At 34.4% G+C, this 24,094-nt stretch overlaps 1 protein-coding gene across 8 annotated transcripts; it reads right to left on the reverse strand.

Moving 5' to 3' along the window:
* Positions 1–196: 196 nt before the first annotated feature.
* LOC126815659 (uncharacterized) lies at positions 197–23,741 on the reverse strand. 8 transcript variants are annotated; one of them, XR_008787524.1, is made up of 6 exons: positions 23,605–23,741; positions 21,174–22,219; positions 20,144–20,338; positions 15,321–15,355; positions 5,656–6,747; positions 4,730–4,863 (listed from the first exon to the last, which is right to left on the reverse strand). XR_008787524.1 is itself a non-coding variant. In XM_050541458.2 (6 exons), the coding sequence occupies exons 2-5, from the start codon at positions 22,195–22,197 to the stop codon at positions 6,514–6,516; spliced, it is 1,488 nt and encodes a 495-aa protein (XP_050397415.1). In that variant the 5' UTR covers positions 22,198–22,219; positions 23,605–23,741; the 3' UTR covers positions 4,742–4,863; positions 6,477–6,513. The 8 variants fall into 8 exon arrangements, 6 of the variants coding, with proteins under 6 accessions (XP_050397416.1, XP_050397413.1, XP_050397415.1 ...); XR_007678023.2 differs by having other exon boundaries at positions 5,591–6,747; XM_050541458.2 differs by having other exon boundaries at positions 4,742–4,863; positions 6,477–6,747.
* Between the last annotated feature and the right edge of the window lie 353 nt (positions 23,742–24,094).

Raw genomic sequence — 24,094 nt, forward strand, 5'->3', positions numbered from 1 at the left:
ACAGGAGCAATAAGTTTGCTCAGAATCTATACAGTTCCTCTAAAGAAAATCTCAGCAAACTGAAAACAAAATCACAAATGCTCTTATCTTTAGACCATTTACAAGCATTGTGAACATATGGATGGACTGCCGGACAGAGGTGGCAACAATATATTCCATATAAAATATAGGCGTATAAAAACTAAAACAAAATCAATTGTGACAAATACTTTTTTTGATATCAGTACAACACACAGATTGTTTCAATGCCATTTACTAACTGAACTGAACATACACAGGATATAATACTATCGAATACAATTATTGTTTATATTGAGATACATTTTGACTAGGCTTCTCTAGTGAACCACACACTTGATGAAACTTTTCTTTGAAGCAACAGGACTGGCTAAATATTTTAAATAGTAAATCATTTGTTGTTGGTTAATCATAGACATCACTTTGTTCATAAAACAATAATTTGTCAATTCCGGTGATAAATAAACTGTTCACTAGAAGAGAAGAACAGAAGTGAACGTTAGCGGCAATGAGACCATGCACAATGGGCTAATAACCATCTCTAAACTCACAGCTACCTAATCCATCTATCTGCAAGAATCCAAGGACAATTTTTTTTTATTCCACTTTTTATGGTAGTATCTGTTTCCTACTCAGTGGAAATTCCTTATGAACTTGCTTCATATGATATCTCAAATTGTCAGTTCTTTTAAAAGTTTTTCCACACAAAGTGCAACTATGGCATTCATCTGTATGAGCCACACGACAATGGCGTTTGAGGTTCTGCATCCAGGTAAAACTCTTCCCACAAATACTACATCGAAATATTTCAGACATGAACTGACCACCCTGCAAATAGAAAATAAAACAATATAATAATGTACATATTAATTCCAAAGATGGTCAAAGAGAATTCCAGAAATAATTTTGTTTCTCTCTGTTCCTAATTCAACTCTCCTTTTACTTTTACAATAATTGCTATGGTTGGTAGTGTACATTAGTTGGAGAGAGAGGGATGGATTCACACAGCGTGGTACTTTTTCTGTAGCAGTAATTTGGGTTTATTTTTCCATGGAAGTACCGTATGTTTGATGTGTATGGAGTTTTCGGTTGGTGTGTGTGTGTGTAGATGGGGGTCTAGGCAAACTCAGGAACCACTAATGGTCCGAGCCTTTTTGGTTCTTTTAGAATAATTACACATCTGAGCCATTCAAATTCTAATTTCTATAGACCAGAGTTTGGGATTGAATTGTATTTTTTTACACCAGTTTTTCTATGCTTTGTAAGCCTTTGTCCATGGTAAGGCAACTTGGTAATGCTAGAGAAAGAAAAACTCAGAGTCAGAAAAGAAACCCTTGCTAAAAAGAAAGCGTTTGACCCGACAACCTCTTTCTTTCCTTTATATCAAGTTTCTCCCCTCAGATTTTCCTTTCTCCTGCTTAACATTTCTCCATGCAAATTTACCGTCCCACTAGATCGTTATTGCCAGAGTGTCCATAAGATTGTTTTGTTAACAAGGGCCATAACTCCAGCAGCAATAATCGGAAATTGTTAAATATCAGTAGGCTTCTTCCCCTCATGACCTTACAACACTGAGGTCCAAAGTTACTGCTTGTTTACCTGAGATGTTTGGGCTACCAAGGGCTATAAGTCTGGCAGTAATAATCAGAAATCATTAAACATCAATAGGATTCTTCATCTCATGACCTTAAACACTGTATGGATGTCATAACTATTGGCTTTCTTCATGTATAATTCCGATATTTTCTCTAGCCTTCCTAATGGCTTTAAGGAGGCAGGGAGGGAACAGGACATTTTCGAAGTAGTATATATATACAAACTATAAACATCTGATACAATATTGCTATGACCTTGTTTTATGGGCTAGAACACTCTCTATATATCATGTGACATTCTGGTTCCCGAATCCATTCACTTGATCTGATATATTACAGTTGTTGTTTATTGCTCGCAATGTCTGTGTATATTGTCTGTAGATCAGTTCTCCAGCGCTTACCATTGTATGTAAAGACGGGTAGCAGACAACCATGATTTGACATTACTGATGATAGATGATATATCCCTTTATAGTCATTTACTATGATTTAGAGCAAATTCTCCAGTCTATATATTGACACACAAAATAGATTGGGGCTAGGCATTCAAGACAAGGTATGAGAAGATATATCCATTATATTTATTAATTATATAAATAATTATGTAAACTGTGAATGAACAGCAAGTAAAGAACACATTATATAATAATAATTAATTACTTAAAGATGCATTATTCAAAAACTAAATCTGCCTAATGCAGATCTTTTGTTTGGCCTCAAATGTCATTAATTAGACATTTGTCTACATGCCTGGTCCATAATCAACTCTCTAGAACTTAGGATGGTTTCAATCTAACAGATTTAAATACCATTGGCAGTTAATGATTCCCATTAAAAAACTGGATAATCAAGACTTTGTTTATTATCGTAACAATGGCAGCAATGACAATCGAGACTACACTGTTCTGCAAACAATGATAAGTTTGCTAAGAATGAAGTAATTTGACTGAAATTTTCAATATATTTCCTTTTCATTATCTATATTTTAACTATTATAGCGAGAACTGTCAGCTTTTATCAACATTTTAATTAATGCATCTTTAAACGATATAAAATATTATTTTATAATTACTAACGAAATTATCTTCAAAATAGGCTGCCTGGGCATCATTTTTTTTTCATCAGGCTTTTCGTCACATTATTAATATAAACAAATATATTACGATCTTCTAAATAAAGTTAAAAATGTCAGGTACTATTGTTGAGTTGTCACTATTTGCTGGATTGAGAGAATTCATTTTTGTTCAATTGAATATCCCCCAATTGCTTACAAACAAATCACCAAATTATGAAATGAAATTAAATGGGGTTTAACATTTAACATCCTACTTTTCTGCTCCGACAGGGCTAATGAAGACAGGCATATGATACGCTATACAGTGTGCTATGTGGGACCTCATTTTTTCGTCCCATCCAAATGACTATACATTGTCCCTTGCAAGGCCCTCAGTCCTGCACCAATGACAAGGAGGAACCATGCCGGAAAATCCTGATGAACGCAGGGATCAAACACAGGACCTCCAGGTTAGCGAGCCAACGTCTCACCCACTGAGTCACTGTGGCTACCATCATAATTATGATTTACATTCACTTCTCCATATAAAATAATATATGTACCAGGGCTCTTGGTTCAGGCAAATATGCAGTCTTCGCTGACTGGCAGTGAAATTGACCAGCCAGAGAAAGAATTTACTGGTCATTAAATTTATGTGGCATAAAATTTGAATTTTAAAGATTTTAACCGTAAAACACAGTAAGTACATGTAGAAATTAACTGCTGTTCAAATTATTAGAATTTTAAGGATTTGTTCCTTAAAACACAATAAATATAGGTAACTCGATACCAGTAGTTTAATGTGTAACACTATTAAAAAAATATATATAAATTGGGGTATTGCAAAAAATTGTCACATATTTCCTTAAAACACAATAAATAAAGGTAACTCGATACCGGTAGTTAAATGTGTAAAATTATTAAAAAATATATATAAATTGGGGTGTTGCTAAATATTGTTACAGTCTTAGGAAAAAATCCCTTTCTAAATTCTAATCTGAGGTAAACGAAATACTTTAAAAATTGAGCAGCTGCCAAAGTTTGAAGAGAAAGTCCAGAATTGTACACATGTCAGGGCTTGTGGATCAAATAAAATTCATACAAGTTATGCAATAAAATTACTAAATTTATACCACTTGTTTTAATAAAATAACAAATTTTTTCAAAACTAAAATTTGCAGTGGAAGAACAATGTACTCTACTTATATTTGTCAGAATTGTAAAATAATTTAAAGCCCCGTGAGATATTTTGAATCTATAGCAAACAACAATATTGTGACACTGGAATTTACAAAAATATGGTGAATTGAAAATTTGTCAAGATTCAGCATAATCTGCATAAAAAGTCAATACCCTCTGTTAGTGTTGGGTAAAAACTTTTGATGAGCCTTTCCAAGCTGGGAGATATCTACCATTGATATTATACTCCTCCGGTTTCCTCCCAATATTAAAGACCCCTACACACAAGCGAATTCTGTTAGTCCTGAAATGGCCTACATAAACCCTCTCATTTTAACCAAAACTTAAACTTTTTCACCAACTCAATAAATACACCAAAAGTAACTAGTTTTTCTTTGCAATGATTATGCCACATAGTGATTATGATTTGAATTTTACAGGTTGCAATCAATATTCATATACATTTCTGTGAAATCTCAACTATCAGAATGACGTATATTAGATTGTGATCTAAATTCTGGCCTGATTATTCCAAAAGATAGCAAAGGTAGTTTTATTATGTGATATCACAGCTCAATTTTTCTTGTGTACGACTTGTCACACTGTGGAAATTTCACCGTTTATGAGACTGCAATCCATATTCACACAAATTTCTGAGACATGTCAACCGTCAGAATGACGTAAATTAGTCAGTGGTCTGACTCCTGTTTTGATTATTCCTAATGATGGCGAATGTTGTCTCGTAATGTGATATCTTAGATCAATTTTTCTTGTGTACGACTTGTCACAGAGTGGGCAATTTACACGGAAGTTCATATGTATAATACTAATATGCTCTTTTACACTGCCCTTTGACGAGCAAACTTGTGTACAGTAAGGACACTGATAATGCAGCCTCCGTGACGTAGGGTTGTATATACCATGATTGCTGAGTTCATGTTTAGTAAGTTCAGTAGAAACATTGAAGATCTGGCCACACCACAGACATTGCAGTTTGTTGTTCAATCCAAAAAAGTCCTACAAAAAAGAAGGAAAAATTCAAATCTTCAAAATCTTATGAGATTCTGCCATTTATAAGGGAGTCTAAATGCTGTAATTTTGAACTTCTATTTATGACTGCTTACGGTAATTAATATTTTTGTGAATTTTGGTAACTACTTTTAAGCTATTCTCATAGTTTGCAGTCCCATAAATAAGTTGCATTGATGTTAAACAAACATCAGGTCGATTTTTAATAAGTCTTTGATCATTTGTGTATTGAAAGTGACAGGAAATGATCCAAAATTGTGTTCCTTCAGCCTTCTAAATATTAAAGTTTCGGATCATCTTTTGAGGAATTGCTAATCCCTTTCAAACAACAATATGGTGCAAGCTGAATCTCTAAAAAGTCCAATTCCATTCAGTATTTACAAAGATATGATGAACTGAAAATCTGTCAACAATTTTCAGATGATACAAAGGATACAGTCAACATCACTTATGAGTTACATTGAATCATTTGGTCAGACTCTTTTTAATCTGACTGAATCCAAGCTGGGATGTTTTGATAATGAAATGTCATATAGACATTCAAAGTACTTGGAAAATCCAATTGAATCCAAGCTGGGATGTTTTGTTAATGAAATGTCAAATAACCATTCGGCCATCTAACCCCCCATTTAGATAAAGAGATACCCTTTCTTGCTATAATATTTCAAAAAAAGATAATGCAAAATGAATATATTGAAAATTTCATTCAAATTACATTATTTCAAGCAAAGTCATCAATGGTTGTAGTTTTGACAAGATGTGTGCATTGATCATAACTACCATCCTGGTCATTTGAGTCTTAGTCTCGCTTCTCCACTTTTGAATTAAATCATCAAATGGTCGATCCATTCTAATCTACTCAAAACAGGCATCTGACGGCACTGAGAGTTCATTATGTCTTGTCATGTTAATAAATGTCTAATTAATACAGTTAAGGATGAAAGAAAGACCTGTAATAGACAGATTTACCTCTTCTATAATGCCTGATTATATAACATTTCATAAAAAATTTCCATTTATATATGTCATTTGTATGTACATTGTTGTCCCCAAAATGATGTACAATAACTATAACAGAGACAAAAATATACCATATTCAACTGGATTCTCACTGAAATTAACCACCTTCATTGCAGAATTCAGGTAGTAATTGGTAATTGACCAAAAAAGCACTTGAAACTTGTATATGGGAATTTCTTGTCAATCACACTAAACTTGAATATGTTAAAACATCTTAGAATGATTTTTATTAGCCCACCCTCAATCCCCTAATACCTGCGTTTACGGTTACCATTTCGACCCAAATCTTTTTTTCTTATTTCCCAGGTTCTAAAAATCGGTCTTGGCATGGTTTTCTGCAGACAAATTCCAGCATTGAAATTTTTCAGTATTTAAAACAATTTCAACCAGCATTATTTTCAAAAAACCTTACTCAGTAATTAAATATTTACACTTTACAGTATTTAAAAAGACATGAAGGCATTAGAATGCAAGTATCTGTGTACCCCAAACTCCTAAATGAATTTTTGATCGACAGCTCCTATTATTCAGAGTCAAGTAACCATAAACACAGCAATTATTGTTTTGGCCTCAACACAAACCTCAGTTAATCACAGGGTTTATAAGATTTTGATCTGTTTAACTCAACCATTTGTGCTTGTCATGCAAAATATCACAAATTGTAGATATGCCTATTTTTAAATTCCACTTTTCTCCAAAATATTCAACCATTTCTTTTAATGTGGCTTTAGGTCTCTCTTTCTTATAAAAACATATATCCCTCTTTTGTTGGCCTGTCAGTCTTGTCCGAACTTTTGAACAGAACTTTAATAATTCAAAACTGCTATTATCCATGGAAAAATCTGCAAGAGACTGAGAAAAAATTCTTTTTAAATATACATGTATTTAAATGCTGATCTGCAGATCATACGAAGATTTTCTCGATTTCCTTCATTGTGTTCCTAACCATTTAAAATTCTTGGAGAAATTGGCTGAATTTTGAATTTGGATTTTTTCTATGGATTTTGCAAATATTAATGGAAAATTGATGTTTAGCAGATAAAAAGAATCATACAGAATACATACTTATGATCAGACCAAAGAAATGGACTTTAATGTTTTATTTTTCTGCACTGACTGGGCTTATGAAGACGAGCATACGCCATGCTGTGTGCTAGGAGGGTAATTTTCTAGATAGTATATATCCCCTTATCATTTGAGCATGACAGGTACAGTGTCTAGTCGTTCAGAGAGGACAAAAACTGAGGTCCCATGTACACTGTACATGTAAAAGAACCCTTGACAGTTGGATAATGCCACAGTCTGGACAAAATTTCCCTAATAGCACACTGCATGGTGTATGCCTGTCTTCATTAGCCCGGTTGGTGCTGAAAAGTAATTTAATGTGGGCCTATAAGAGAGACACTGGACAATTTAAAACTATAATTTTAATTAAGGTAGAAATCTGTTTATGGAAGTCAGAGTAATATGTTGTCAACCAAACTTAAAGTTAAATATGCATATCTATATTTATTTAGAATTTGTAAAAGTTTCATTTCACATTATTCCACATACATACTTCAGATCACAATGAACATACACAATGGGAAATAAATCAGTTTTTAATCCACTGTTTAAAGTCGCAATTCCTGAATAAATAAAAACTCATCAAACACTAAAAAATATTCCTCTTCTCTGTTTAAATCTAGATAACCATCCACTCGTAGGATTGAAATTAATAATGCCAAGTTCTTCGGCCAAATTTGTAGCTTTTTCTAATAACAGAGCTCCACTAACGTAAATCTTTTGTTTTCGCGCATATTCAACCCACTCGCACAAAGCATCTTCCAACTTGGGATGCTTGGCCAAACGGAATTTTTTTCTATTAAGAGAGAATGAATTTGATTCATAAACGTTAAAAAGTTTTTGTCGATTCTTTAATATAGTACTTAAAGTATTAGGTGGTATTCCATATCTAGCGGCAATACATGATTTGGGAGCCTGGCCTTCATCTACTTCCTTCAAGATTTGAATTTTGGTTTCTAAATCTAGAATCTTCAGTTTTCTTTTCGGTGGTTTGGGGTTGGGAGAAGAATTCTTCAGCTTATCTTTCAATGCATTCTGAAGTATAGTAACAGAAAACAGAATAAGAAATTAGAATTCAAAAGAAATGCCAAATTTTTAATTGTTGGAATTTTAAGGAAGTAGAGGGCTGACAGACAAAAAATCAAGATTTGTAACACTATGAAATCAATTTTTAGGCAAAACATAATAAATGGTCATTAAGGAGACTTATATTGTCATTTGCATTTTTTGGAACTGCTTAATCCACACTAAATTGTACTCAGATGGATTATTCATAGAATTAGTATCATAGAATTAGTATTTAACTAAGATATTTTAAGAAAGCAGCTGTTTCATTGGCTAAGAACTTGAACTTTGTACTAGGATTTTAACCTCAACCAATGAAAAGGTAGCTTTAAAATATTTTAATTTAGATTTCAAAGAAAATAAGGACCCAGGACTTTGGAATTAAGTTCCAATTTAATAGGATGAGTGTAGGGTTTTGTATTGATATAGTTTTTTTCTTCTGTCATGAAATAATTTCACTAAAGAATATAACAATAGTCATTAGAATGAAGTTCCCATTTAATAGGATAAGTGTGGGGTTTTGTCTTGATATGGTTTCTTTCTTCTGTCATGAAATAATTCCATTGAAGAAATGAAATGAAATGAAATGGAGTTTAACGTCCTACTGTTCTGCTCCTAACCTGGGCTAATGAAGACGGGCATACGCCATACAGTGTGCTATGAGGGAAATTTTGCCAGGACAGCGGCACTACGGCCTACTCTTATATCGAATTCCAACTGCCAAGGGATCTTTTACGTGCACGCCAATGTGTACACGGGACCTCGGTTTTTCGTCCCATCCGAACGACTAGACAGCTTTCCTTGTCAGCCCCTCCGTCCTGCATCACTGACAAGGGAGAACCACGCCGGAAAATCTGGATGAACTTTCTCGGCCAATGCAGGGATCGAACACCCGACCTCCAGACTAGCGAGCTAGCGCTTTACCCTCTTAGCCACGTGATCCCCATTCCATTGAAGACTATAACAGTAGTCATCAAAGACCTCATAGTATAGGGAAGTTTCGGAGTGTATAGCTACTGAACTATGGCTGGGTGGCCTGTTAATATCACAGGTGAACTGGTAGAGTGTAGGGTTTTGTATTAATTTTGTTTGTTTCTTCTGTCATGGAACAACCCCAGTAAACAGATGAGAAAGAAAATAAAAATATGACAGATTACTGTTGAGGATGTTGTTTAAATGATACCTTTCATGACAAATATATTTATACTTTGTTCCTAAAACACAGAAACAAAAGAAAATCGTTTTTGAACAGTTTTATTAATGAATTCTTTTGAAGAGAAACCATTATGACAGAATGCAGAACGTAAAACTTAAAACCCAGAAAATAATGATTAACAATATAATTTACAGATTGAAAAATATAAAACCCAGAAGATCAACATATATTATTTATAGTAGTTCAAAGAAGGATGTGACCAGGGCCCTTATTCATGAAAACTTAAACTAAGATACAATCGAAATTTTAAGAAATACTGCAATTCGATTGGCTGACCAGTAAAATCAATTTGCATATATCCAATTTGCATATTGGTCAGCCAATCGAATTGCAGTATTTCTTAAAATTTCGATTGTATCTTAGTTTAAATTTTCGTGAATAAGGGCCCAGGAATCTTAATTGACTGATTATAGTCCGCTGCCACCATTTGATGTTTGAAAAAGTGGATTGATAAAACAATGAATCGGCCACTATGGTATCATAAATCAATCTACTTTTGGCTGAAGTATATTATTACATGTGACCATTTAAAATCTATATTTTCAAAAGTCAATATATTATGGAATTTTGAATATTATTCATCACATCTTGATGTCCGATTGGGCATATTCCTGGTCAGATGGTTAGAAATTCGAATAGGACATGTCTGGAAAATACGGGCGAAGTAGCATCCCTGGTATCAGCTGAACAAAAGTAAATCACACTTCAGCCCTTTATCAAATACCAGTTTGCATCATTTTATGATCCGCTAGATATTCAGATCTAATTGATTTGTTCAGTCATTTTAACTCAATAAATGGAGTGTTGCTGATCCAGTGCGTTTACATTCTATATGCCATTAAGTTTTGCATATATGATTGGCCAATGATTTATCTAACATTGGCAGAGGATCAAATCTCAAGGTGAGTTTTCTTTTCTACATACATCTAGCAGAAAAAAACCCCAAAAAACTCTAAAGCACTGAAAACTGTTTTGATCGATTTTACCAATAAAGTTTCGTTTTCTCTTTAAATTATGTCTGAGTTGCATATACTATTACAGTTTGAGGATGAAGGATGACAAATCTTCTCCCGATGATCATCTTGATACTACATAGAAATGAAATTAGATTTAACGTCCTATTTTTCTGTACCAACCAGACCAATGGAGTTATTACAATAGTCACAATAGAAATTAAATTGATTTGGGTTTAACGTCCTACTATTCTGCTCCATTCTGGCTAACAAAGACAGCAGTCATAGTTACATATATCAATAAGGATCATGGTAGGATCTAAAACAGACAATGCACAAATTTACCAAACAAATGTCACACTGATAATATGATTCTGCACGTTTTCTGAATTTGGCACACTGTTTACATCTGGTTTTTTTGGTCACTTTCATTGGATAATGGCCACCTATAGGTGCATCAACTCCAGCTTTAACACATTTTCTTTGTCTTCCCTTTTTGTGGTTTCTGATCATTTGCTTAAATAAGAAATGAAATGGAGTTGAATGGCATGTCAGCACCAACCTGGCTATATTGCACAAAACATCCGGTTAACGAAACCCAGAGCAGCTAAGTCATCCAACCAGTCCATATGTATTCATTTGTATGTAATGGGGGAACAACCATGAAGTAATTAAAATTTGATTGTCTTCTAGATTATACAATACATGTACCAGTAACTGATCAGACCAGGTTAGCATTGTGTATTCCTTGATGGTGAAACAGCTTACTGTTTCAGCTGCAGGGCATTCAAGTTAACAATCCTTCTGTGATCTATGCATTATTCTATATTCCACACTTTGCCATTTGTTAATAACATCTTTAATGTTTTGGTTTCAGATCTTTTGGCTTTTTATTTTGGTTCATCCTTTATGTTTCCAGAGCCAGTACCGGTACACCCTTTTCCAAGCCCACTGACTAAGCATCAGTTGTTCTAGTATAAGGGTCGTCCTTTTATCACTTTCCAGAGCTTTACTAAAAGATGCGAATTTAATATATCAACTGGTAAAAATCTTTCAAACTGCAGCTTAGAAATGAAATGAAATGGGGTTTAACGTCCTAACGTTCTGCTCTGAATAGGATAATGAAGAAGGGCATACCGTATGCTTTGAGAGAAATATTGCTGGGACAGTGGCATTACAGCCTAATCTTATATTGAATTCCAACTGCCAAGGGATCTTTTAGGTGCACGCCAATGTGTACATGAGACCTCAGGTTTTTTTTTGTCCCATCAGAACGAATATAGGTTGTCCCTTGTCAGACCCTCTGTCCTGCACCACTGACAAGGTGCTCTGACTTAAAATCACTTTCCATAGTGAAGAAATTAACTGTAGAATTTTACTAATACAAAGTTCACAACCTTATAACCCTTGAACTCTTGTTGTGACGTCTACATTTTTGTGATCATTCATTAGCTAAATCCGTATTGTGTTTGGATAATTACTTTTGGTTAGCCAATCAGATTTTATTTATCTTTCTTCATAAAACAACACAAGAAATAGCAAACTGATCGGCAGTAAATATTCGCTTTGCTGCTACTATCACTGAGAGGGATGACATCGTTGCAAGTTAATTAGTCCTCAATATTAAAGGGGAATTAGGTAAGATTAGATAAAGAGCTGACAGTTCTCCCTATAATAGTTAAAAAGTAGATAATGAAAACAGAATATGCTGAAAATTTCAGTCAAATTGCTTCACCCTGAACAGAGATATTAGCGATTCAGTTTTAGACTTGACTGTCATTACTAACTTTGGTGCAATAATAAACGAAGTCTCGATTATCCATTTTTACATTAAATCATCCATCACAAAATGTATTCAGATCCACTAAATATCGTGGGTTAATGATGGCATCGAGAGTTGATTATGGTCTGGATAAGTTACTAATTAATAAATTAGATAACATTTCAGGCCTAAAGAAAGACCTACAATAGGCAGATTTAGTTCTTGCTTGATGCATGTTTATCTTTTTTTCTTCTGTAAATCAAATTCTAAAAAAATTTTGTAAATGTGTACATAAAATAGTATGCGAAGTAGTAAAATGAATAAAGGGCTATAATTCTGTTAGTCATCTTGTACAGAGTTAAAAAGCGTCAAAAATTCAGACAGAAGAGTTTTTATTATTCTACAATACTGAACTACTCGCCATTATTATGCATCTGATCAAATTATGCACTTTTACTCGACAAGAAACAGCTTTGTCTTTTATAAAATCTGAACTCTTTCTAGAGAGAGAGAGAAAAAGAATAATCAGCTTTAAGGTCCACTTAACACAAACTAGGTCATTTCGGGACTAACAATTTTATTTTAATAATATGCTTGTGCGTAGGGGTCTTTATAGCAATGGGAGGAAACCGGAGAACCCAGAGGAAACCCACGAGAGAAAAATCAGGTTTAAGGTCCACTTAACACAAACTAGGTCATTTCGGGACTAACAATTTTATTTTAATAATTCGCTTGCGCGTAGGGGTCTTTATAGCAATGGGAGAAAACCGGAGAACCCGGAGGCAACCCACGAGGTTGGACAGAAACTCTTTCAAGATATAACTTATATAATTCTAAGTGCAGGGGGACTGCACTACACGCAAAGCAAAACCGACAAGACAAACCTGTAGACAAAACAAACTACATAGAAATTGCAAGAAATATACTACAAATATCAAATCAAGTGAATGGATCCGAGGACAAGCGGTAAGTGTCCACTGCTCTGTACAACCACGGACCTGTAATCAACATCAAGTAGATTTGTCACACTTATTTTGAAATTCAACTAATTTTTAAATTCAGTACTTCATATCTAAGAGTAAAAGTATTGAGAAAATTTATCCAACAAAAGTGTATTTATTGCATTTTGTTGACCTATCCAACAAATGTATATTGATTGCATTTTGTTAATCTACCCAGAAAATGTGTATCGATTGCATTTCATTAAACCCAACAAATGTGTATCGATTGCATTTTGTTAAACCCAACAAATGTGTATCAATTGCATTTTGTTAATCTACCCAACAAATGTGTATCAATTGCATTTTATTAAACCCAACAAATGTTTATCAATTGCATTTTGTTAATCTACCCAACAAATGTGTTATCAATTGCATTTTGTAAAACCCAACAAATGTGTTAATCTACCCAACAAATTTGTATCAATTGCATTTTGTTAATCTACCCAACAAATGTGTATTTATTTTGCAGTTTGTTAACCTACCCAATGAATGTGTGTTTATTGCATTTTTGTTATCTAATCCAACAAAATTAATGTGTATTTATTTCAATTTGTTAATCTACCCAACAAATGTATATTTATTGTATATTGTTAACCTACCCAATGAAAGTGTATTTATTGCACATTATTGTTAACCTACCCAATGAATGTGTATTTATTGCATTCTGTTACTACCCAACAAAATTAATGTGTATTTATTGTATTTTATTAACCAACCCATTTTGTTAATATACCTTTCGAAATGTGTATTTGTTAACGAAGTTTTTAAATAAAAGTCTGAATATTAGTAAAACCCTTCAGTTTATCTGCTGAGCAATCTCCCATTGAGAACCCTTTTCTGTATTTAACTCACAACCTTTACTAACTTAGTCAAAATTTGAACATAAAGGTAACTCCCTAAAATAGGGCCCTTCCTGATACCCTAATGAACCATCTCACCAAGTCTTAAAATATTATATTATAAACATTGCCATGCATCAAGTTCATAAGTTTGATTGTATATCTGAAGACAACCCTGAAAATTGCGATCAAAACTGAATGGACAATCCATGTGAATCTGAAAAAAAATCTGACAAGAAGCTGTAGTATGTATAGCGTTCCCAAGAAAAGTTAGGACCAATGGACACTATTGACGACAATAAGAGTTCAGATAAAATGTGAGCATATAAGACATGGGTTACCACAGAATAAAACTGAAGATTCTAGCTATAATGTGGGTACAAAATATGTATGATCACAGAATAAAATTGAAGATTCTAGTTATAATAAGGGCATAAGAAATATGGATTATTGCAGAATGAAATTACAAGATTCTAGCTATGAGGGCATACAAGACGTGGACTATGGCAGAATAAAACTGAACATTCTAGCTATAATATGGGTGTGCAAAACATGGTTTATTGCAGAATAAAATTCAAGAATCTAGCTATGTGGGCATACAAAACATGGATTATCGCAGAATTAAATTCAAGATTCTAGCTATAATGTGGGCGTACAAAATAAGGATTATCGCAGTACAAATGTGACTGAAATGTGAAGATTTAACCATTATGTATAGAAGACTAAGTGTGTGACTGAGTTTGAGTACCTGACATGATTTCACCCAAACTAACTATAATTTCATAGTTTTATTTTTATGGGACATGTGAAATCTACCTATACCTCCTTGGGTATTAATTTTCTTCAAAGCTGCTGATCGTCATTTGAGGCATTTTAAAATGAAATAGGGTTTAATGTCCTACATATCTACACCAAACAGTCTGTTGAAGACAGGAGGCATTGTTTAATCCCCTAAAAGGGATGCAAGTCCAGCAATGGCTCAGTTCTGTTCAGTATATACAAAAATATAATGAATTGAAAAATAGGCAATATTCAGTATCCTATGCAGACAATGTGAACAAGCCAGTGTTGGGTACAATTTTTTTATCTGCTTCTGTTGAATCAGATAGAATCCAAGCAGGGAGATAATCTACTGTTAATATTTTGTCTTTCTTTTCTTAATTAAATGTTAAATAATTAATTTGAGTACCTTGACAATCCGATTAAAATACAGATCTATATTTCGTTTTGTTTTTTATACTTTCGATGGCCTCCACTACTTGAAGATCTGACAAGTTGTAGCGGGAGGTCGCGTCAGGAGTCATACAAGCAACTATTGACCCTATGACATCAGACATTTAATTAACTAATCAGCGTTGATGTTTCAAATGGGTAGAAAGCAAGTTAAACGAAATCTCGAACTATAAAAAACGAAAGGAAATAGGATTTGTATTTTAATCAGATTGAGTACCTTGAGTTTAGTGACAGATACAAATGACGATCACCAACTTTAATAGTATGTTTAAATATATAATATAAACTTACTGGTTGACTTCCAGCAGAGGAACTACTTGTACCAGCTACAAAAAAAAAAAAATACACGTTTACATTTTATTAAGGGAATGAACGGATAAATGAACTGAAATTAAATGGGGTTTAACATCTTATTTTTCTGAATCAAACAGGCTAATGAAGACAGGTATATGCCATGCAGTGTTCTATAAGGGAAATTTTTCATGGACAGTGGCATTTCTGGCTACCCTTTATTGAACTCCAATGGTCGAGGGTTCTTTTACGTACACGCCATCTACATTTTTTGATAGTATCCTGGTGAGCATCAGGCAGAGTTAACCCACAAGCCTGAGCCACAGTGTTCTATAAGGGAAATTTTTCATGGACAGTGGCATTTCTGTCAAGGGTTCTTTTACGTACACACCATCTATGGTACATTCTTTGATAGTGAGAGGATTCCCATGAACATCATGCAGTTAACCCACAAGGTTGAGCCAAACTTGTTGTTTACTACAATTTTAATGTCCAATACATTATTTATGATATTATTATCAAAGAAGGTGGGCCAAGAGATCTTTTACAGGCATGCCAATGTGTACATGGGACCTTGTTTTTTTTTTTTATCCCATCCAAATGACTAGACAGTTGTCCTTGCCCTCAATCCAGCACTAATGACAAGGGGAAACCACGCCAGAAAAGTGGGTTAATAATGGACATGAGCCTCTGTGGCTCATTGAGTAAGCTTGTAGCTCACTGACCAGAGGTCTCAGTTTCGATCCCGGTAATGACCAAGAAAATACACCTGGATATACATGAGATATGGAAATGTATTAAATGCAATACTACAAAATAGAATCAGCCTGTATCTATTTCTTCTCAAATTGTTACACAAAGCATAAAAAAAACTAATTTTAAACAATTTTTTATTTAAATGTAATACAGTTTAAATAATAAAGAACAAATAAAACACTGTAAAACATAGTAAATTAATTATAAAGATTGTCCAGCAAGGATAACAAACATAGTTCAACTTAAAAAAGTAGCTAAATGTCTTAACATCAATACTATTCAGAACGTAAATGTACCTGGGGAAAAGGTCTAACAAAAAGGCTCAAGATGCATTATGTAAGATTTAGATAAACAGCCGACAATTTCTGTCAAATTACTTTATTCTGAGCAAAGTTATGACTGTTTGAAGTTTTGACAATTGCTTATTGATAGTTCTTATATATGATTGTCAAGTACCATTGTCACTGTGACAAAGACTTGATTTTTGGTTATTTCTATCGGCAGTCTCCACGATTGGAAGCCATATCATTAACACAGATTTGGTGGACATTGTCTAACCCACTCAATATCTAAGCCATCATATGTTCTAGAGAGTTGATTATGGGCTTGCCATTTGAATAAATGTCGAAATAATCATTTATATAACATTTGAAGCTTAAAACAAGACATGCAATAAGTAGATTTAGCTCTTGCATAATTCCTCTTGCTGTATTATATTAGGGTGATGTCATTGTAAAACTAATGAATTTGACACTTCTTGTGTTTGTACAAAGAACTTTGATACTTATAGACGTTTCCACATTCACAATTAAATTTTCTTTTCAAATGCTGTGATTGTTTATGTCTGCGAAGAGAAGTGCTATCTTTAAATGATGTCAAACATTCGTCACATTGATTTCAAATCAATTAGGCCACTACAGACTTTCTCATGGTCATTCTTTCTGTAACGACTACCAAACTTTTTAGCACACAACTCACATGAATAGGACTCAGCGTGGATGTGGATATTTAAATGGTCCTGGTACTTAGCAAGACGTGTAAATTTTTGTTTACATTTTTCAAAAGGACACACATAAACTCCTGGCGTGTCCTTCCCGCTATGTAATTTCATGTGTACATTTAAATTATGCTTTCTGCTAAATGTCTTCCCACAGGATGTACAGAGAAATCTGTCTGAATGTTTGTCTTTTTTTATGTTTTTCAAGTTCATCCTCAGACTGAAAATACTGCGTGCATGATGAACAAACTAGGTTTATGGGAATACTATGCACCCTTAAGTGCCGTCTCAAGTTATGCTTATACTTGAATGTTTTCAGGCAAGTGTCACATTCAAAGGTCTCCGTTTTGTGAACTGTTTCTGGAAACACCATTTTATCTGCAAATTGTTAAATAAAATAAAAGTCAAAGAGATATATCTTCAATTTGAATATATACAGTTATCAGTCTATATCAACTATGTTTTTGAAAATGTCTATGCTTGATTATCAAAGCTGGTTAAGTGTGATTTAACAACTACAGTAACAATTAAAACATTTAATTTCAAATATTTCCTTCTTTTTTTTTTTTTTAAAAAAAGAGTCTTTTTTGGTATTAACCCTGCGACGACAATATATATATATATCTATTTCAGTTTGGTATGTAACAGACGTTTCTATTGACTGAACATCCAAGGTATATCAGCTTACACAGCAACATCCTGGTTATATATTTTCATGACAGTGGATGACATAAAGTTATTTGAGTCTCAGATGGGCAATATAAATCACAAACCGTGAATATCACACTATATACCTTGTCTAAAACCTGAATAACATAGCATGCACCCTAGATATAATATATAGTGAAGAAATTTTAAACTCATTATTTATGACCTATTATTTCAACTGTTAGCAATAGTGATGTTGTGAGAGTGCAATAGAGTTATATTTAATATAATTCAATGATGATATAAATCTATAACCATGTAATATTATCTTTTGATAATCAAATCTACATTTGCATTTATTAAACCCCATTTCATACATTCCAATTAATATATTGCTAGTTAGTTTCTCTGAACCATGGCTAGAAATACAAATCGAATAGTAATATAGTAGCAAACATGACATCAATTTAAATCCAAGCAATGATGCAAATGGGGGAAAAACAAACAAAATAAGTACCTACCTATCATATAGAGATAAATTTTGTGCAATCTGTGTTCCAAAATGCCTTTGATGGCTAGGTATGCAAATTATTCTGCATGAGTAATTGCTTGTACTTATCTCACTCGCCTAAATCTTTCTTTTGGTACAGTATATATTGAATTGTGGATTTGGTAACAAATAACCGTAGATTTACTAAAATGTTAAACCAACCATACAGAAAATATGGCTGATGAGAAGAAACGGCAACAAAATTTAATCATTGTTTGCTGTATTACTTTTATTATATACATTGACTTCAAATAAGACAGGAAGCAGCAGCAGCTCATGAGTGGGTAAGGCACTGGCCAAGATAGTTTCTTGGATTTTTCTGGCATGGTTCCAAGTTCCACTTGTCAGTGGTACAGGACAGAGAGTCTGGCAAGGAACAACATCAAGTTATTTGGATGAAAAACCCGAGATCCTGAGTACAAGTAGGTGTGCATATGAAAGAATCCTTTACAGTTGGAATTTGAAATGAGAGAAGGGTGTAGCGTTGCTGTGCTATGAGGGAAATTATACCTAGACATCAGCTTTTTTTTTCAGGGGTTGTCAATTGCAAGCCAAACAGTACACAGGTGGACCTTGTTTCTTCAATCCCAAAAATCTTTCAAAACCAAAACAAGGGCCCAGTTTCATAAAACCATATCAGACTTAAGAATTTACTCAAAATTGGTTGCCTTATTTTAACTAAAATATATCCCTTTATAAAACGTTTGTTGTTTTAATGTATCAAATACATCAATAAGAAACTATGTGCAAAGTTTTGTGTTTCTGGATCAAAGATATTTCTCATAAACAGTGATTGAAAGTTGAGTAAATTCTTAAGTCTGAGAATGCTTTGTGAAACCAGGGCCAGGATGAAACCAGCACCATACACATTCTGATCCACAGACTCCCAAGTAACAACAATATAAATATTTTCTAGAATGGTAGAATGAACATTAAGGATAGTACAGGGATGAAGTTGAATGTCTCTTCAATACAATACTCCATGGTAATTTGTGAATAGGTGATTCGAATGTATTGTGTGTTATTTTGTGCATGGAAAATGCAAGAAGTTGTGTAACATGTGCTACAGATATGTTCTTAATTGCAAAAGTTTAGAATTTTTGAATATTCATATGCCATTAATATAATATTTTAGGTTTTTGTCTTAATATCAATCTAAAAAATAAAGACAAAACATATTCTCCAACAGATAACTGATTTATGAGCATTATTCATGTTGGAGCGCATGTTACATTTGGACGGAAAATTTTTACAATGCAATAGAACATAACTTACTTTACATAGAATTATGTAAACTAAAACTAACATTTCAAAAGTAAAAGTAACAGTGACCACAACATAAAGTTTGCATATAGCCTATAACTATCCACTGTTTACTACTAATGGGGGGGGGGGGGATTGCCGAATGGTTAGCACGTGCACGATGTATCATAAGGCCCGTCATTGAGTCAACTGGCGTGGTTTCGAATCCCCGGTTGTACGTGACAAGGAGTAGGGTTGCCTGTCCAACCTCTTGGGTTTTCTCCGGGTCCTTCGGTTTCCTCCCACTGCTAAAAAGACCCCTATGCGCAAGCGAATTATTGAAATAAAATTAAACCATATGTTAGTCCCGAAATGACCTAGTTTGTGTCGAGTGGACGTTAAACCCTGATTCTCTCTCTCTCTCTTACTACTAATGAAACAGAGATATTTTTAAGGTCAGTCTGAATTCTATGAACTATATATATATAACTACCCACTGTTTACTACTGAGTGACATTTCGAATGGACATTGCTTGATAAAGACTACAGAAACATCCCTCAATAATAAACAGTAATTGTTTTCCGCACAATTGTGTACTGTGTATATATTTATACAATTAAAATATTCACCTGATAAATTTCTAGTCTGACGTAATGAAACACCTGGTAGGTTGGGAATACTAGTGTCTAAATTTGAATTCTGAATATTTGATTCATTAGCGTGTAAACCAAGGGGATAAATTCCTACTGCTTGTTCTTGTAAACGTTTGAAAAACTCATCGTCATCATTTGTTTCTATTCCTACACCAGAATAACTTGCTTCACCTATAAAATAACAAAAAAAAAACAATATTGACAGGCCTGGAAATATGGATTTTAGTCGTAACCGATATTCTAAGATGGACAAACACCATGCACTGACAAATGAAATAAAATGAAATGGGGTTTGACATCCTACTGCTCTACTCCAACTGGGCTAATAAAGACGGGCATACGCCATACAGTGTGCCTTGAGGGAAATTTTGGCTGGGCAGCGGCACTATGGCCCAGTCTTATATCAAATTGCAACTGCCAAGGGATATTTTACATGCTCGCCAATATATACAAGGGACTTCGGTTTTCTGTCCCATCCGAATGACTAGACTGTTGTCCTTGTCAGGCCCTCCATCCTGTACCATTGACAAGGGGAAACCACGTCGGAAAACCCTGATGAACTTTGTCGGCCAATGCAGAGATCGACCACCAGGCTGGTGAGCCTGCGTCCTACCCACTTAGCCATCATGGTTCCCTCATGCACTGACAGCAGCACTTTACCTACTCTTCATAGAATTCCAACAGCCAAGGGTTTTTTAACATACATGCCAGCATGTACACAGGAGAAGACTTTGGGTAGATGCATTTCCTTGCAAGGCCCTTTATAAGTGTTCAGAGAGTGGGAGAGTGTTTTGGTGACAAAAATAGACGTGCATAGACTATGGATCAAGTTTAAGGACTTTTCAAGGCAGTGGTAAGAATGACACTAAAATTCAAGGTGTTTTCAATGTCGTATACATGACCGCTACCACAGTCTACATTTAAATGACATTTATGAATTTTTGTTTGATGCAAAGCTATTTAAGTGATCATTATTTAAATGAATACTTTCAAAGAAAATCATTACCATGATTAACTGAAGAGTCAAACATTGAATTTGATTCAGAATCCCCAAAGTCTCTGAACTCTTCTTTCACTTTAGTTAAATCTATTTCTATGACTTCATGTTCATTGGATTTTGGGGGGCTTCTATTTGGTGTGATTAGTTCCATTTCTTCTGTTGAAAGAGTTTCTGGAGGAGGATCTGATGCAGGTTTATCAGAGTCACTAGTTTCACTATTTTTACTTTCACTGTCTTTGTCTTTTTCAGTTTCAGGCACAAATGATAAATCATGACTAGTCACAGATTCTATTCTAAGTTCTTTTTCTTCTCCTTCTTGTGTCACTTTGTTTTCAATTTTGATTGACTTGGGATCCAACATACCACCAACAGCACTGTCAATGGTTTCTGGTTTGTCTGTACCAGGTAAAGATTCAATTGGTGTAGCTGATGGCGTGGCGGTTGGACGGGACGCAGCATTATTTATTGTTTCAACAGACACTGAAGTTGACGGAATAGTGGATGATGACCTTGAGGACATTTTACGGGGTAACTGAAAATTAACAGACTTTTGCTCATTTGGTGACAATCGTTGTCTTTTGCCCAGTGGAGGATATTGCACATCATTTTGACTTTTACGCCTCTGTGGCCCAAGGGATTGATTCTGTGAAATTACATACGGCACAGATTGTCTTTTGTCTGTTGATGCAAACTCATTGGTTAAATCAACAGTAATATCATATCGAGTTTTTCCTAATACATTTGGAGTTATGAGAGGAAGAGGCCTGTCTACATTTTTCTTTGGTGTTTTTTGTTGAAGATCAGTGGCATAAAAACTTTTACTGATAAAAGTAGTTGAAGATTCGTCACTTTTGGACACTTTTTCATTAACGATATAATTAAATTCTGAGTTACTGTCAACAGTTAAATATAAATGGCCCACTACTTTCACATTTTTATCAAATTCAACATGGCCGTGACACACAGCTTGTAAATTCTTCACCAGGGCAGAAATAAACTGGTTAGCAGATTTCTTATTGGTAGATGCCATCTTTTCACATGTAAACTACTTGCTGTAAAAATGAAACATTGAATTAAAGATACATTGGCCTGAAAGTATTTATTTGGTAGTTATTTCCAATAAAAGTATGGCAAATTTGGTACACTTTGTATATATAGAAAGTACAATCTTACTAGAAAAATACTGGATTCCCTGAAAAACACCCACGAGGCAAGCACTGGGCAAAAATGTCAGGGTGTTAAGAACTGGCAACCTGACTGTTGTCTGCCGGTTTATTGTATGCTAGCTTCACTGAGGGAGCGGTTGTTATTTCTTGATCAAACGGTTAGATGGTTTTGGGAACATTGAGGAGTGTCAACTTACAATAGACTCCGGCGGAAAAGGAAGTTGACAAAAAATAATCAAGAATTTACTTAGACCTGAAAAATCGACCCTCCCTCAATAAATTGAGGTGACAGACAAGGCGTGTAGCAACAGCTTATTATTTACTAGAAGAATGCCCGGCTTCGCTCGGGGGTCATAACCCCGAAACCGGAAGTGGTAGACTAACGCCACCTGGCCTATGTTACTCCCTGGTCCGAGCTACCCCTATACCCCAAATTTCAGACTCGGGGCAGACCTAGTGTAGCCGCCAACCCCGAACAGACAGACAAACAGACAGACAAACGACAGTCACAAATATTAGTATAGATAGCTTGAGCTTGAGGTAACTCCCCATGAAAGCAATTTTTTAAGAGGGATTTGAAGTAAATTTTTGACAGATTAATTAGTTTGAATATGTTTTTAGTCCAAATATATCATCAAATCACACAGTTTGTACATGGGAAAGTATCTTTAATTCAAAGAATGGAAATATATTTACACAGGATATTGAAACTATGGAATACAAATTACAATAATTAATAGGCTTCTGTTTATTACTTAGCTACATTTTGATAAAGACTAAATTTGGAATCAATGTCCAAACATCACTCAGTAATACACAGTAATTGTATTCCATTGAATTGTGTTCTAGTGTATTTCCAGTTCAATTACTGGAAACAATATCACAATGGAAGATTTTAGAGTGATCTAGCTCCGTCAGCATAGTAGTAATAAATAATTGTTTATCTTTTCTAGTACTAGTACTAGCCTCATGTGCACTGTTCCATCGGCAAGATTTACTAAAGTAACTACTTTAAGAGGTAAAGTAAAGCCTGCATAATACTGTTAACCGATGGGGCTACAGCTTATTAATTAGGTGCTACCTGTCGTGCCAATAGTAATAAGAGCTAAATGATAGTTGGGGCCTATTAATAGTAACTCGGGTTGGCCGTGTTGTAACCGAAACATCTAGGCTAGCAGTGCATGGAACAGCAGTGGCTGAAGCGTAGACCACATTGCTACTATTGCTTTAGTGTTATAAATTATAGCTTATCAGCAATGCCATTAACTAACCTATATTTAATTGAGAAGGAAATCAGTCAAGATTTCATGACAATACCATAAATGAAACGATTGCCCTAAATTAAAGCTTTCAACAATGTTTGTTCGCGGATCGAGACCTCCATTTCCGCAATCAATTTTGCGGATAGGTTATGGATTACAGACAGGTCTGAAAAGATTGTCACCAACCCAACGACCCACCGAAGCAATTCAATTGAATTACAGACGCAATTTTGTCAATAATTCATGACAAAAAAATCCATTTTGTTTATAAACACAGGGCTACGCCGTTAATTTTCTTGAAACTTTTATTTAAGAATTATTTTAAACGTCGACGTTTCCAACTTCTGTCTGATGTAATTAGGCAGGGCTCTGATATTATATCGACATCTTGCTAACGTGTCGTTTGTTAACGGTCTGGGGGGTTGGATGGCTGAATGGTTAGCGTGCGCGCGCTGTATCATACAGTCTGCCATTGAGTCGACTGGCGTGGTTTCGAATC

Source organism: Patella vulgata, chromosome 3 (assembly GCF_932274485.2).
Source record: "Patella vulgata chromosome 3, xgPatVulg1.2, whole genome shotgun sequence".
Classification (NCBI taxonomy): Eukaryota; Metazoa; Mollusca; class Gastropoda; family Patellidae; genus Patella; species Patella vulgata.